The sequence below is a fragment of the Acomys russatus genome, chromosome 13 (assembly GCF_903995435.1).
Source record: "Acomys russatus chromosome 13, mAcoRus1.1, whole genome shotgun sequence".
Classification (NCBI taxonomy): Eukaryota; Metazoa; Chordata; class Mammalia; order Rodentia; family Muridae; genus Acomys; species Acomys russatus.
This window is the reverse complement of record NC_067149.1, coordinates 46,725,196-46,740,322: the sequence shown is the minus strand read 5'-3', so window position 1 is coordinate 46,740,322 and position 15,127 is coordinate 46,725,196. Positions and strand designations below refer to the sequence as shown.

At 48.4% G+C, this 15,127-nt stretch overlaps 2 protein-coding genes across 2 annotated transcripts in view; one reads left to right on the top strand and one right to left on the bottom strand.

Annotated features, from left to right (window-relative positions):
• Wnt5b (Wnt family member 5B) overlaps window positions 1-15,127 on the top strand; it is a 115,535-nt gene that overhangs the window by 56,601 nt on the left and 43,807 nt on the right. The window lies entirely within an intron of this gene.
• On the bottom strand, window positions 7,702-9,551 carry Fbxl14 (F-box and leucine rich repeat protein 14). Its single transcript, XM_051155226.1, has one exon. The coding sequence runs from the start codon at window positions 9,449-9,451 to the stop codon at window positions 8,249-8,251; it is 1,203 nt and encodes a 400-aa protein (XP_051011183.1). The 5' UTR covers window positions 9,452-9,551; the 3' UTR covers window positions 7,702-8,248.

Sequence of the window (15,127 nt, the reverse complement as noted above, 5' to 3'; positions counted from 1 at the left end):
ACAGAGTGACAGAGCCTGCTCTTGACAGATTCCTGAAAGGCTGCCTGAACCGTGTGTACTTGAGGTAAAGCAGAGAAGTTACAGCACAAGTCGGTTGTTTTCATACTTGCTTAAGTCATGCCTGCCACCATCCTTATTTGAGGTCAGGCAGTCCTAGGCAGTGAAGTTAAGGTTTAAAATTCTGAAGGTCAAATGGAAGGCCATGGCCAGTGTCTTTCATCTAAGAATATAAGAATTATTTGTTTTGTTTGTTTGTTTGAAGGCAGGCTCTCGATATGTAGCCTTAGCTGGCCTGTTAGCCACTACGTAGACCAGCTGGCCTCGAACTCACAAAGATCCACCTGCCTCTTCAAGTGCTGGGATTAAAGGTATCTGCTACCACACCTGGCCCAAGAACTATTTGTCTTTATTTTTTAAGCTATTTTCTTTTGATTTATTTATGTATGTATTTTTATGTATGTGAGTACTTTTTCTGCATTTACATCTGTATACCAGAAGAGGGCATCAGACAGTTGTGAGTTGTCATGCAGGTGCTGGGAATTGAACTCAGGACCTTTAGAAGAGCAGTGAGTGCTCTTAACCACAGAGCCATGTCCCCAGCCCTGAATTATTTGTCTTAATGGTCTATTGTAGTTTTTCCCTTCCTTTATCTATTTACTCAGTTCTAGCCTCTGTAACTGTCTTCCAGGGTCTAAGAAATACCAGGACTGAGTCTCTTGACTCCTTTCTAAGACCACGTCTCACAAAGCCTTGCCCTGGACTGGAAAACGGAAGCAGATGCGTGTGTAAATAGTGGTGGTTTGGGGAGAGGTGACCAGGAGATACAATATCGCCGACCTTTGTAGTCAATATTTTGTGCCAACTTCAAGTGAGGAGAGCAGCATTTCCCAAGCCAATGATGAATGACCCCATCCTGCCTGAGAAATAATAACCAAGTCTTGACCTATTTCCCACCGTCCAGTTCCAGCATCCTGGGTCCATGCTGTGGGTGGCCATTATAGACAGGTAGGATGGCGTGACTGGTCCTTCCAAGAGAGCAGATTATGCACACGACACATAAACTAGATGAGGTGTGCACACCTCTAACGCCAAGTAATTGCAGTACTTGGAGTTCAAGAGCAGCCGTGGTTATATTGATGACTCTGAGGACAGTCGGGGCTGCATGAGACCCTGTCTCTAAAGAAGTGCTTGACAGCAGCAAATGAGAACCCTTTACTCTTTGTGGACCGTAGAGAGGAAAACATGGGTGACGTCAAGCCTTTTTGCCTTTGACCAAAAAGAAATAGTCAGAGTTCCTGCAGGCGGATCCTAAGTTATGATGCGGGCAGGAAGTGTGAGCATTCTTATCTCTGACGCCATCAAACACAGTCTCTGGCATTTGGACTCCACATTACTATTGGAACTGCTGTGGGACCTGGCTCAGTGTCTGGGGGCAATGAATAACACACCCTATTCCATTGGCTTCTTCAGCACCTTGTAGGCTATTTGCCAACCCAAATTCTTCTCAGCTTCTGAAGAACACTAAACACAGTGTTCATAAAACATATTTAAGTTTGCATACTGTAACTCATATCAAATAGCAGTGACAACCGAGGGCATTCTGGGGTCTTTAGTTTTTCTGCTCCCAAGATGCTCCAGAGCAGGACATTTCTGAGGGGGTTGGAGGGTTATAGTTCCAGAAGTGCCCTCACATTGGCCACCTCTGAGGCAGAATTCTCATGCCACCTATACGACATTTTATTGACTGTGTTAAACTTCTTTCTCTGAGTATAAAATCCAATGTGCCATATCTGCTACCCGTTGGCCAAGCTCTCCCGCATGCCACACCAGTACTTTTGATATCGTGTCTTTGAGCTGCTGTGGCCCTTGCTGCCACCACAGACCAGCCCCCTGCTCTGTAACTGAGATGCACTATTTTCCAGTGTCACAGAGACAAGAATCCTAATAAGCTGTTTTCTCCTTCAGTGCTAGAAATGGAACCCAGGCCTCCAGCATGCTAGGCATGCTCTCTCGCCAAGCTACGCCCCCCCCCCCCCCGCCAGCCCCCTTCAGTGAATTTTTGAAGGACGTGTGGTACTTGTTTCTTCAACAATTAAAAAGCAGAAGAGTAATGAGATGATGAGAACTTACGCCCACAAAGGGCGTGGTCGTTCGTGCTATAATCCCAGGAAGGTTTGAGGCCAGTTTGGACCACACAGTGAATCCTGGGTCAGTGTGAGCTACAGAATGAGACTCAGAGGGGGTAAAAAAAAACAACCCAAAAACAGAAAAACAAAAGGAAAAATTTCTTTCCTTGTTTGGGGAAAGTGAGTACATTTCCTGGACTAACTTAAAGCAGCCAGGATACTGGAAACGGCAGTGTTGTTGGCACCAAGGTTGAGTGGCCCCCCAGGATACACCGATACTGTAGCAGGTTACTTCCCTGTGCCCTTCAACTGAAGACCGGCTTTGCAGAGTAGCACCCATGCTGGGTGGCTAGAGGCAACCCCACCAGGCAAAATCCGAACAGTCCCTGGGAAAGAGGAAGAGACTGAAACGGATGGTTTGTGAACACTTCCAGCATTTCAGTGACCCAGAAACATGTTTGCATCCAAGAGCGGAGACCGCCCTGAGCGAGCTGTGTGCTTACTCTTCACCAGCTGTAAATGATGAATAGTCGACACCAATTTAAATCGGATTTCTTACCTACTTTGTGACTTTTGCTTAAAAAAAAAATACTGACTTACCACTTAGTGTCAGAACATGTACGGTGACAAAAATGAGCTATGTGGCCCAAGTGTAAGCGTAGGTTTGAATGTAGCTGACTTCTGACCCTGTGCTTTCCCCATCGCCCTCCTCCCCAACTAGTTTATCAAAAAGCTCACACCTTCCTCCGGGGTTGGGAATGACATAAAATGTTGGTTTTTCCTACTGTTAGAGGGATAGAGTGAGCCCTCTGAAGGAGTGGTGTTTGATGCAGGAAGAGAGGGGACCTACATGATTCCTCTAGCTCCTCCCTGTCTCTGGTGGTGGACCCAGGATCAGAAGCCAGGGCCTGTCCTTTCAGAACTGGGAGGGCATAGAAGGCTGTGGCAGGTCTTGGGTTTTGTTCCAAGGATCTTATCTCTTGATGGATCTAAAAGGCTCTTGTTCCCAGAAAACTCAGTGGTCTCCAGGGGCGACAACTTTCTCCTTTGCCTTTGAAAACTTGAGTTCAAAGCTAGGCTTGGTGATTTATGTTTGAACCCTCAGCATTATGGAGGCCGAGGCAGGAGAGTAACTGTTCGAGTTCAATGCTAGCCCTGACTACATTGTGAGACCCTGCCTTAAAACACAAAGGGAGTAACACTGTTCAAGGGATTATATGCCCTTTGTTCTTTGTTTGTGAGGTTGTGGGGTAGGGTCTCGTGTACCCCAGGTTGGCTTCCAACTCAGTTAGTAGCCAAGGATGGCCTTGAACTCCATTCCTCTGCATACTGGGATTAGAGGGATGCACGGGCACCCCCAGTTTATTTGGTGTGGTTATGAAGGGCTCTGTGAGCGCTGGATAAGGACTCCGCCCACTGACCTACATCCCCAGCCTCCACATCCTCAGCTTTGAAAATCAGAATAAAAGAAACAAGTACTTTAAAAAGATGTTTATTATATATTCGATTTTTTAAAAAAATTTTTTGGAGACAGGGTTTCTCTGTGTAGCCTTGGCAGTCCTGGACTCACTTTGTAGGCCAGGCTAGCCTCCAACTCACAGGGATCCACCTGCCTCTGCCTCCAGAGTGCTGGGACTAAAGGCATGCGCCACCACCGCCCAGCTTGATTTTTTTTTTTTTAAATCAGTTTTCTCTTTAAGGGTCCTGGCATCAGCTTTCAGTTTTACTAGGTTTGCGTTGAGCAAGCATTCTTGCTGCTGCCACATGCAGAGTAAGTCCAAGTGGACTTCCTCCCAGCAATGCCTGTGGGATCCACCAAGGAGTTTTGCACCACCACCCAGCACGCAGCCCGACGCCTACCGTGGCCCTTAGGCACTGTAGAAGCTGCCAGAACCCCACTTATATCTATATGTAAATATGATTCACATATATTTATTTATATGTATTTATAGCCACTAATGGGAAAAGATCCCTAAAGAAGCCCTTTGCCCCTTTCCCGTGGCAGATGCCTGTTGGACTTAAGGTTTATAATGAACCCACGACCCCGCCTCCCTCAATAGCTTCTCTCCTAGGAGACAGGGTCTTGTATGTAAACCCCAACTGACCTTAGAGCAATGCTCCTGCCTCAGCGTCTGCTGGGGTCATACGCATGAGCTACCATGTCCATTTTCTTCATTTCTTGAGTTTCAGCAAACCCTTGAACTATGATGGCCTTTTCTGTTTTCTAAGTATAGACTTGCTTTCTTTACTGTTCCTGTTAATTTATTAATTTTCTTTTCCAGTGCTAGGGATCAACACAGGGCCTGGTATATGTAGACAAGTGCTTTAACCACTGAGTTACCCTCTCCAGCCTTAAAAGGAAGGGGAGGATTAACCCTTCCTGTACCAACTCTACCCTGTCTTTGAAGTGCTACCGCATGGGCTTAGCCACATGGAGTATCCCCAGCTCCCACTCATTTGAGGGTCATCTCACAGGAAGCCCATGTGGGTCAGCACCTAACCTTCCTGAGAAGGGGGCTACGTCAAATCATGGCTCCCCCCTCACTAGGAAGTATACAGCAGCTGTGTCCCACCTTAAAAACAGTGAGAATGTTTTAGTAGGTTGGTTACTTAATTTAGCCGGACGTGGTGGCGCACGCCTTTGATCCCAGCACTCAGAGGCAGAGGCAGAGGCAGGCGGATCTCTGTGAGTTCGAAGCCAGCCTGGTCTACAAAGTGAGTCCAGGACAGCAAAAGCCACACAGAGAAATCCTGTCTCAAAAACCAAGAAAGTTAAAGTACTACGCAAAGCCGACATGGGTTCCCAATGTGTATTTTTTTTCCCCCCATTCAAAAAGGGTGCAGTGTGAGCGTTTGGTCACCACTGGCAATAAATAGTAAAATGTTTACCCCTTTTCTCTGTATGCTCACGCAGCTCGGGCCATTTGAAGACTTTTTTTTTAATTTTAAACTTGTGTGTGTGTGTGTGTGTGTGTGTGTGTGTACCTACGCACATGAGTGCGGGTACCCACACAGGCCAGAGTTATCAGATCCCCTGGCCATGGAGTTACGGGAGGTTATAAGCTGCCAGAAGTGGATGCTGGGAACTGAACTTGAGTCTTTTGCAAGCAAAGTATGGGCTCTTCACCATCAAGCCATCTCTCTAGCCCCTCAAACTTACAGAAAGGAAGGAAATGTTTCAAAGCATTGGTAATGGGATGATCTTGCATGTTACATGGAGAATGTTATTAGCAGTGGACTTAAGAGTGTTCCAGTTCTTGCTGACTGAAAAACAGGCCAGGAGGCCGTGGCTGTGGAACTCTGGAAGTTAGCTGGGTCGCATTCCTAGGAAGCAGACCTAATTCAGACTTCTCAGTAGGGTTCATATTTTTTGTTGTTGTTTTCTTTAGGAAATAGCATTTATAGAGAAGAGGGCTGGAGAGATGGCTCAGAGGTTAAGAGCACTGGCCGCTCTCCCAAGGACATGGGTTCAAGTCTCAGCACCCATGGGGCAGCATACAACTGTCTGTAACTCCAGTTCCAGGGGATCTAACACCAATGTACATTAAAAAAAATTTTTTTAATCGTTAAAAAAAAAAGTTAGAAAAAGAAATCTGCACCTTCCCTGAAGGGGAGAGATAGTGTCAGATTCAGTAACGATTTTGGTGACTCCAGAAAGGAACAATGCAGCTTTTGTGTTACGTTCAAGCTTAGAGCTTGGAAGTTTTACAAGACCTTCATAACCCACAGCAACCTACAAAGATGGGTTGATCTAGGAAACCAAGGTTTCTGGGTTGAGAAAGTAATCTCAGAAACAAGGTGGCCTATGTGAAGCCAGGCTGCACCTCACCCCAGCCTACAGATGTCATACCGCAGGTCTAGTCAGGGGAGCTGTGCTAAAATTGTCGTTATTCATTTATCCGCCCTGAAGCCAGCCTGGACCCTCACCAGTAGCTGAGTGGCCAGCTTAAGTGCTAGAACTTCTGGCCAGTCTCCCTCCCCCAGGAAAGCTCCTGCATACAGCCAGGCCTGGAGGGGAGTGCTAAATAAAGAGGAGCGCTGCTGCCCCCTTCCGCTGGACCTGCACACACTCAGAGCACGCTTGACTGGGCCGGCCAGCCAGGAGAGGGCTTTCAACTTCCCCAGAACAATGGCTGGGCTCCCTGTGTCCCTCACACTGCACTCAGGCTAAAGGCGCACATCCTACTTCCTCACTTTCAGAGCTCACGACCCATTTCTTCAGGGTTACCCCTGGATCTTACTTCCACTCCCACCCCACCCCCAAAACCAGAAACTGGCCTGTCTGGGAGACTGACTCTTCCAAGTCTGGTTTCTTAAAAACTTTCATTTTCTTTCAGTTTCCATGTTGACACTTTAAAGCCAAAAAAAAAAATCACAGAACTCTTCAATGTAATCACATTTCTAGAAACAGAACATCTGGGTGTCAGTGGTAAACCTTACACAGAAGGACGTCTGAACTGTGAACTCCCAGCACATGAGCAAACGGAACTCTATGCCTTACTTCCGTTTAGGCTGCACACATGACACCTCCCACAGGAGCACGTACCCAACACACAAAGCCTTAAAAATAATTCACAGATACGAGGGGGGATTTTGTGCTTTTTTTTTTCAAAAACATACTTCATATTTCCTCTTTTATTATATAAATATCAGTTTAACCTTTTACTGTAAGAATATAAACGTTTTAAGAGGATCTTTGTTATCATTTATACAAATTCACAAACAGTACAATTAATTGATAAAGGTCTCTGGGTTTCTCCATGGTCTCTCGTGTTGCTGTGGAGGGCTCTAAAAAAATAAACAAACAAAATATACATCCTACTCAAAAGCGATTCTTAAAGCCACAGTCCCACCCCCCGCCAAAATAACGTCATCTATTCCTCTATTTGGAAACAAAAGTTTTTCAAACCCACAATTTTATGAACAGAACACAGATAAGACGTTAAGTTAGGTCTCCTCCCTTTCACATAACAGCCCCAGGCTCTGCAGACTCTGAGCTCTACTCCCTACTCCGACAGGAAGCCTCACTATGTAACCTTTTTGTGGGAAAACTTGGAAGAGGGTTGGGGTGGGGCATAATTTGCATATATAATACTCCTCTTCAAGACTCAATCTGCATCTCAAACAAACATAAAGGCAGTTCTGCTCTCATATCTCCCATACATTTGTGCTATAAATTAAACCAAGATTTAGAAACATAGTTGGGTCATCAAAGCCCAATAGACAAGGGGAAAAGAAAAGTCATAGCCAGGATGCGGAAGTGGGGCACACTGGGTAGATGCAGGTTGGGAAGAAGCCAAAACAAACAAACAAAAAAAAGACATACAAACCCAGTGGGCATCTTTCCAGTCTAGGCACAAAAATGTTTCAGTCTCAAAATATCTCTCTTGTATAATTCCAGGGCTTAAGAGAAAAAGTAAACTAAAACGAGGTAGCCAGACATTATATATATATATATAGAAAACATATATATATAATATATAGAATATACTCAGCAGAAAAAAAAGGACAATGATCTCAAATTTCTTTGACAACTAAGAGGAAAGCAGATATTTAAAAAAAAAAAAAAAAAAAAAAAAAAAAAAAAAAAAAAAAAAACCAAAGTGAGTTGCAGAGTACCAAAGGAGCAGTGATGAGACGAGACTGGTTACAAAGTGGATGAGAAGGCTGTTGAAGTCGGACTTGCTTTCTACACATTTCGAAATAAAAACCAGATCACAGTATCCAAATGAAAGTGTAAGTGAAGGCAGACATCTTTCCTCAACTCCTTGGGGTTGAAACGACTAGCCCCTCCCCGCCCCCATCCCATTTCCAAATGCAGTGCCCCCAGGATACAGTTGGCGGTGGCTGAATCAGTCTCCATAACCCTGCAGAGGAGTAGGCAGAGAAGCAGCAGCGTCCATCTCTCCACCCACTGGGAAAGGAGAGGAAAGTAGGTAGAGGGAGCCCAACACCAGACGCAGTGGGGAGGGGCGCCGGACAAGGAGAAAAAGAGCCCAGGCTTCGTGTCATCGCCCCATCGCGGCCACTGCCATGAACGTTTAAGTGCGCGCGTGAGTGTGAGGGAACAGTGGTGGTCCTGGGATGAACAGGGCGGGGCGGGGGAACTGGAACTGCCGCCCTCACCTGACCTTCTCACTGTCCGTCATCTGCCAGAGTCCCAGGTTAAGTACCTTGAGGCAGGGCAGCTGCGTGATGCGCTCCAGGCCGCGCTTGGTGATCCTGGTGCAGCCGTACAGGTCTATGCCCGTGAGCTGGCTCAGGTGCTCAGCAATCAGCTCCAGTCCCTTGTCCGTGATGCGCACACACTGTCCAATGTTGAGCGTGCGCAGCCCATGCATCTGCCGCACCATGCGGTTGATGCCATCGTCACTGATATGGCAAGAGCAAAGGGAGAGAGACTTGAGGCCGTCCAGTCCCTGGGCTATGTAAGCCAGACTCTGGTCTCCCACCTTGTCACAGAACGACACATCCAGACCGGAAAGGCGCAGGCTGCCCATGGCCAAATGCATGATGCCGGTATCGCTGATGTTGTCGCAGGAGCGCAGGTTAAGGCTGCGCAGGCTGCCCATGTGCGACAGGTGCAGAAGGCCCGCGTCCGAGATGCCGCCGCAGAAGCTGAGGTTGAGGAGCCTGAGGCCCGTCAGCCCTCGCGAGATGTGCTTCAGTGAAAGATCCGTGAGTTTCTGGCAGTCCTGCAGAGTGAGCTGCTCCAGGCCCAGGCAGCCCTCCGCAGCACTGCGCGTCATGCCGGCCAGGTGCCCGATGCCCACGTCCGAGAGGTGGCGGCAGCTGCGGAGGTTAAGGCTCTTGAGGCGCTGCAGCCCCCAGGCGATGAGCAGAAGGCCGGTGTTGGTGATGTTGCTGCAGCCCCCCAGCTCCAACACCTCCAGACCCTTGAGGTACTGGGCTATTCGGCCCAGGCTGCTGTCGGTGATCTGCTTGCAGAGGCTCAAGTTGAGAGCGCGCAGCGAGCCGATCTCCTGCACGAACGCGTGGCCCAGGCCGTTGTCGGTGAGGTTGTAGCAGCCACTGAGGTTGAGGCTCTCGATGTTCGCCATGCCCTGGATCACGTAGCTGAGGCTGCGGCGGAGGCTGAGGATCTGCACGCGGCGGATGCCCCGGGCCTGCAGGCTAGGGAACAGCGACGGGTTCGCCCGGCGCAGGTGCAGCTTGGCCTCCACGCCCCGCCACACCGACTTATGGTAGGCGGCGTCCCGCCAGGCCGTGCACACCTGCGCCGCGCGACCCTTGTCTCGGACGTCCAGGTAGCCGAAGATCATGGCCAGCAGCTCGGGGAACAGGCACGAGATGTGAGTCTCCATCTTCTTCCCGCCGCTACCCCGCGCCGGGTGCAGGAGGCACGGGCACCGCCGCCCCGGGAGGCGCCGAGAGCCGGCCGCCGCGGGCCAACGGGCCGCCCCTCCCCGCCTTCCGGCCGGCCCGGCCGCCGCTCCTCCTCCCGGCGCGTCCGAGCGGCGCTTCCTTCCTGCCGCCCTTCCCGCCCCCGCGCGGCCGCTCGGGCCTCACATCCCGGCCGGGGCGGGCGCCGCGTTCGCGTCCGCGCGCCGCCGCCGCCCCGCGCCCTGCGGCATCCCGCGCCCGGCCGCGTCGCTGCTGCGCGCGCCGGCGAGGCCCGAGCCGGGCGCTCGGGCTGCGGACGGCTTCCTGCTGCCTTTGTCTGCAGTCCGCGGTTCAAACCGCCCAGCCCCGGGCTGCTCGCACTCGGACGCCGCGCGGGGGGGCTCCGCGGCCGCCTCGCTCCACTCTTCCTCCGCCCAGGCCTTGCGGATCTGGCTCACGGCCGCGGGCACCGGGGCGCGACGAACTCACCGGGGTGATCGGGCCCGCGCCCCAGGAGTCGGCCGGCCGCGCAGCGCGCTCCGCGTCCTCCGCGCCGGCTCCCCCGCGCAGTGGTACGCGCCCGCGCCGCCGGAACTGGCGGAGCCGTTTCCCTGGAAACCGGGCTCTGCCCTCGGCCGCGGACGCTTAACCCCATCCGCGCCGGGATGGCTGGCAGCCTTGCCGCACCGCGCAGCCCCGAGGAACTCCCGGTTAGCCCACGGGCCGCTCCCCTCGGTGTCCACCCTTACTCCACGCCCTCTCCGGCTCTCAGACTCTGTCGCCGCTTGCCCGCGTTACTTCTCGCTGCGCCTTAATCCATCTCACCACACCCACTGCCCCAGTCGAGCGGCCTTCCCACCATTCTTTTCTCTCCAGTGTTGAGTCTTAAGTTGGAGGAAACTGGGTTTATACTTAGCGTAGTTTGACAGCCCTCTTTCTAGAAATTTCTGGAGTTGTCCAGTGCGCCTTCCTTCTACCATCTGTTTGATTCCATACACCCACGTGAGTTCCTTTCCCTTTCAACTTTTATGTGTCAGAACTTCCCACCCCTTGCTGGCTAACCTACACTTGGTTTTGTCTTTCTCTTCAGCCTCTTAGACTACATATTGCATGGCCCAACTGTAGGGATACCTAATACATCTGTATGTGCTGAAACACAAACACGGTTGGGTTGATTAAAGATGTTCTAGCCTTATGCTTTATGTATGTTTTATGAAACTAGGACAGAGCTCAGTTCTACAATGTAGCCTCGGGTCTTAAATATCCGCATGAAGGATAGGATTTCAGAATTGTATTTTTACTACCCCTGAAGCCAAGAGTTTTTTAGTTCAGAGAAAAGGACCCTGTGAATTTTTAACTAAGTTACAAGTTCACTTGTCTAGATACAAAAAAACCAAACCAAAACAGCAACAAAAAAACCCCAATCTGACTTACCTGTATCCCTGGCCCCTTGGAAACATGAAGAAGACATTTTTTGAAATTACATTGTATTTGTTTAAAGAGGGGCGGGGCGGGGATGGGGTGGGTACGGGCATGTTCCACAGCCAGTGAGCAGTGTCAGAGGACAACTTAGAGGACCTCAATTCTCTCCTGCTACCACGTGGATTCCGGGATCGAGCTCAGGTCATGGGGCTTGGTGGGAGTGACCTCACTTGCTGACATCTCTGGCTGAACAAGGTCTTGGATGTGTTCCAAATTCGGAATATGATCTCCTTGGCTTTTAGCCGGTCCTCTTTCCTAAGATACTTTTTAGACTCCAGTGCTTACAGACGTCCTCACAGGCACAGAGGACAGTAAATCCCACCCAGCCCTCCTTAATCAGGAAGTGCAGAGGCTGAAATTCTTGCAGGCTTATCTTACATTTCACATACTGTGAGGCCCGTTGACTTTTCTGACCTTCCTGCACAACAGAATACGTTATTTGTCACCAACTAATTCCTGATGTGCAATGTAACAATTCTGGCCATACCTCAGTTTGTACTCTCAGCCCCGGGGTCATCTGGGTTATCTTCTGTTTAAAAAGCCCCAGGGGCCATCTGTTCTACTGTGTGAGTCCTGGGGATGAATCTCAGGTGGTCAGGCTTAGCAGGAAGCACCTTTCTGACTCAGCCGTCTCTGCAGCCCAAACAGATACATCTTTGTTACATTTTGCTCCCTGTGTGCGTGCACATTCACATGCGTTTACTGGTACCTGATGTGGAGGTCAGAGACCAATTATTTAAGAGTTGGCTCTCTCCTGTCCTGTGGGTCCCTGGAATCAAACTCAGGTCCTCAGACTTGAAAGCAACTGCCTTTATCCACTCTTTGAGTCATTTTGCCTGCCCTGGAAATCACATTTTTAAAAAAAGTTACTCTGGCAATTTCATATATGCTTTTGTTCATTTTTTCCCTTATTACCCTCTCCCAGCCCCTTTCCACTCACCCACTCCTCAATCCCTGCTTCCAAACACACTCCCCTCCCGCTTTTGTGTCATGGTTGTTGTTTTGTGATGCGCTGTGTATGGGCATGGAGTTACCAGTGATGAGTCTTTTTTTTTTTTTTAAGGCAGGTCTCACTAGGTAGGCCTGGCTGGCCTGGAACTTGCTATATACACAAGGCTGGCATGACACACACACAATGAATGACCCATCTGATTTTTGCCTCCCAAGTGCTAGGATTAAAGGTACACACCACCACACCTGGCTTTTTAAAGATTGAGCACAAGTGTGTGTGTGTGTGTGTGTGTGTGTGTGTGTGTGTGTGTGTGAATGTATACCTGAGAAGGCCAGAAGAGGGCGTCAGATCCGCTGGTACTGGAGTTAAAGGAGTTGTGAACCTCCTGACAAGTACTGGGAACCACATTCTGATCCTCTGGAAAAACAGCAAATGCTCTTAACCGATGAGCCATCTCTCCTGCCTCAAGAACACATTTTCTTTTATTTTTTTAAATTATTTTTATTTTCTTCACAGTTTCGATATTTAAGTGTAGATGTCTTTGTGTTTATTCCAAAGTGCCTTCCTATACCCCCTCCCCCATTTTTCTTATATTTCCTTATCTTTTCCTGGCCATCTTGGAACTGACTGGGAATAGTGATAGTCCTCCTACCTCAGCTTTCTAAATGCTGGAATCACAGGTAAGGCATACCTGAGTGTGCCTTACTCCACTCCACATAGAGCTGCTGGTACAGTGTGAACCTCGAGGGCTATACAGCATGAAGTTTGAGAGATTTCTTACCTAGAAAGATCATAATCCTTAGAACCGTCATCCGATGGCACCTCCAAAAAGTTAAATACTTGGTCCTAACTCTAGCAAAACTTTCTTGAGAATTTTGTTTCATTTTGGGTTGTTTTGTTTTGTTTTCGAGACAGAGTTTCTTTCTCTGTGTCTTTGTATGTAGCCTTAGCTGTCCTGGACTCCCTTTGTAGACCAGGCTGGCCTGGAACTCACAGATATCTGCCTGCCTCTGTTTCCACAAGAGCTGAAACACCTAGCTAACTTTCTGGAGTTTAACAGTAGAATTTTATTAATACACAGCATTTCGTTTAAGGTGTTGAATTGTAAATTACAAGAAGTTTCAGCCATGTGATTATTACCACATTCAACAACAGCAAGGAACATCTCAGGAATAAACAGCGCTGAATGGCTGTGCTGAGTCACTGGTGGCTTATTTTGGCACTGTGGAAATGCCCTCCATTTCTGGGTCTCTGTTTCCTTTTCCTTTTCTAACTGGATTGTGTTTGGCCTGGAACTCTTCAGGCACCTCCCAAAGGTAACTTAGCGGAGCCCAGGTCAAGTCTGGATAGCCCCTTAATTCTGGGATGTGCATTGTTTCTAATTCAGGCTTTATATGAACATTTTCAGAAGCCAGACCTTATGCTATACTATTGTACTCTCAAGTATTCAGGGAGACTGAGGCCAGCCTGGTCTACATGGCAAGACCTTTCTTTTTTTTTTTTTTTTTTATTATTTATATTTTATTCCTAAGACAGGAATTGTGTAGCCCTGGCTGCCTTGGAACTTGCTCAGTAGACCAGGCTGGCCTCAAACTCACAGAGATCTGCCTGCCTCTGCCTCCCGAGTGCTGGGATTAAAGATGTGTGCCACCACCTCCCTCTTTTTTTAAAGAGGTCAGAGGACTACAGTATGGAAGTAGTTCTCTCCTTCCACGGTGGATCTAGGGGTTGAGTTCAGGTGGCCAGGCTTTAGGCAAGTGTCTTTTCTGGCTGAGCCGCTGCACCAGCGAGGCGGTGGCAGGTGGATCACCGTAGTTCAAGGCCAGCCTGGTCTACAAAGCAAGTCCATAACATCCAAGGCTACACAGACAAACTCTGTCTCAAAAAACCAAAAAAGTATCTCCATTCCTAGATACTTTTGTTTTTCTGATGCATGATCTCTGAAATTGCAACTGTGTATCAGGAGATGCTCTTGAGCTCCCGGTCCTCTTGTTTCTACTTGCTAAATGCTGGGGTTTCGGGCATGTACAACCATATCCAGTTTCTGCTGTGCTGGGGATGAAACCTAAGGCTTGTGTATGCTAAGCCAACACTGAGAACTGAGCTACATTCCCAGTCTGGCCCTAAATAGTTCTTGTTAATTTTTTAAAAATATTTATTTTTATTTTATGTGTATTCATGTTTAGCCTGCATATGTGTCTGTGCACTATATGTGTGCGCAGTGCCTACGGAGGCTGGGAGTGGTGTCAGATCTGGAACTAGCGTCACAGATAGTTGTGAGTTACCATGTGGGTGTTGGGAATCTTGGGTCTTCCCCAAGAGCAGCAAGTGTTTCTTAACCACTAAGTTATCTCTTCAGCTTTCTATTGCTAAATATCTGTAACCAGCAGAGTATCTTGGGTCACCTCTCAATTACAGTATAATCCAAATAAGAGGATCCAGCAAGGTCTCTCATGCCTGTAATCCCAGCACCTTCAAAACTGAGACAGGAGGATTACCTTGAGTTTAAGAGTTCAAGGCTGGCATGGTAGTGGCACACGCCTTTAATCCCAGCACTTTGGGAGGCAGAGGCAGGTGGATCTCTGTGAGTTCAAGGCCAGTCTGGTCTACAAAGTGAGTCTAGGACAGCCAGGGCTCAGTTACACAGAGAAACCCTGTCTCAAGGGGGGCGGGGAGAGTTTAAGGCTGGCCTGGATTACAGAGTAAAACCTTATCTTTCGAGGGGGAAAAACGGCAAGAGAAGTGAGGACCTCATCAAGCAAAAACAGCAGCAAACCTACTAACAACCCTGTTAGTAAGTACACAAATGAATTGAGAAGATAAATCTCTGAAGAAGCTTTGCAAATGGCATTCAAACTCATAAAAGGGCGCTAATGTCTCCAAGGATGGAATATAAGTCAAAGCCAAAGGAAAATACTATCTCAAATTTTAGAATGTCCGTATAGATGAAATTGAAAACCAGTCTAAGTGGCGATGCAGAGAAAGGTGGGACCCTGGTGCACTGTCAGTGAGAACATGAAGGTGCGCAGCCATGATGGAAAATGGCTTTTTATTCCTGAGTGTAGACACAGAAAATAGAATGATGAAGTCATACATTTCCATATATATATATATATATATCTGAATATACATACATACATACATACATACATACATACAAAAGAATGATGAGTTCCTAACAATGGGGAGCTGAGAGTTGATAGTTATTGTTTAATGGCTGTGG

Bases quoted from the DNA above. Each gene is read 5' to 3' on its own strand.
- Fbxl14 (XM_051155226.1), bottom strand. From the start codon at position 9,451: ATGGAGACTCACATCTCGTGCCTGTTCCCCGAGCTGCTGGCCATGATC.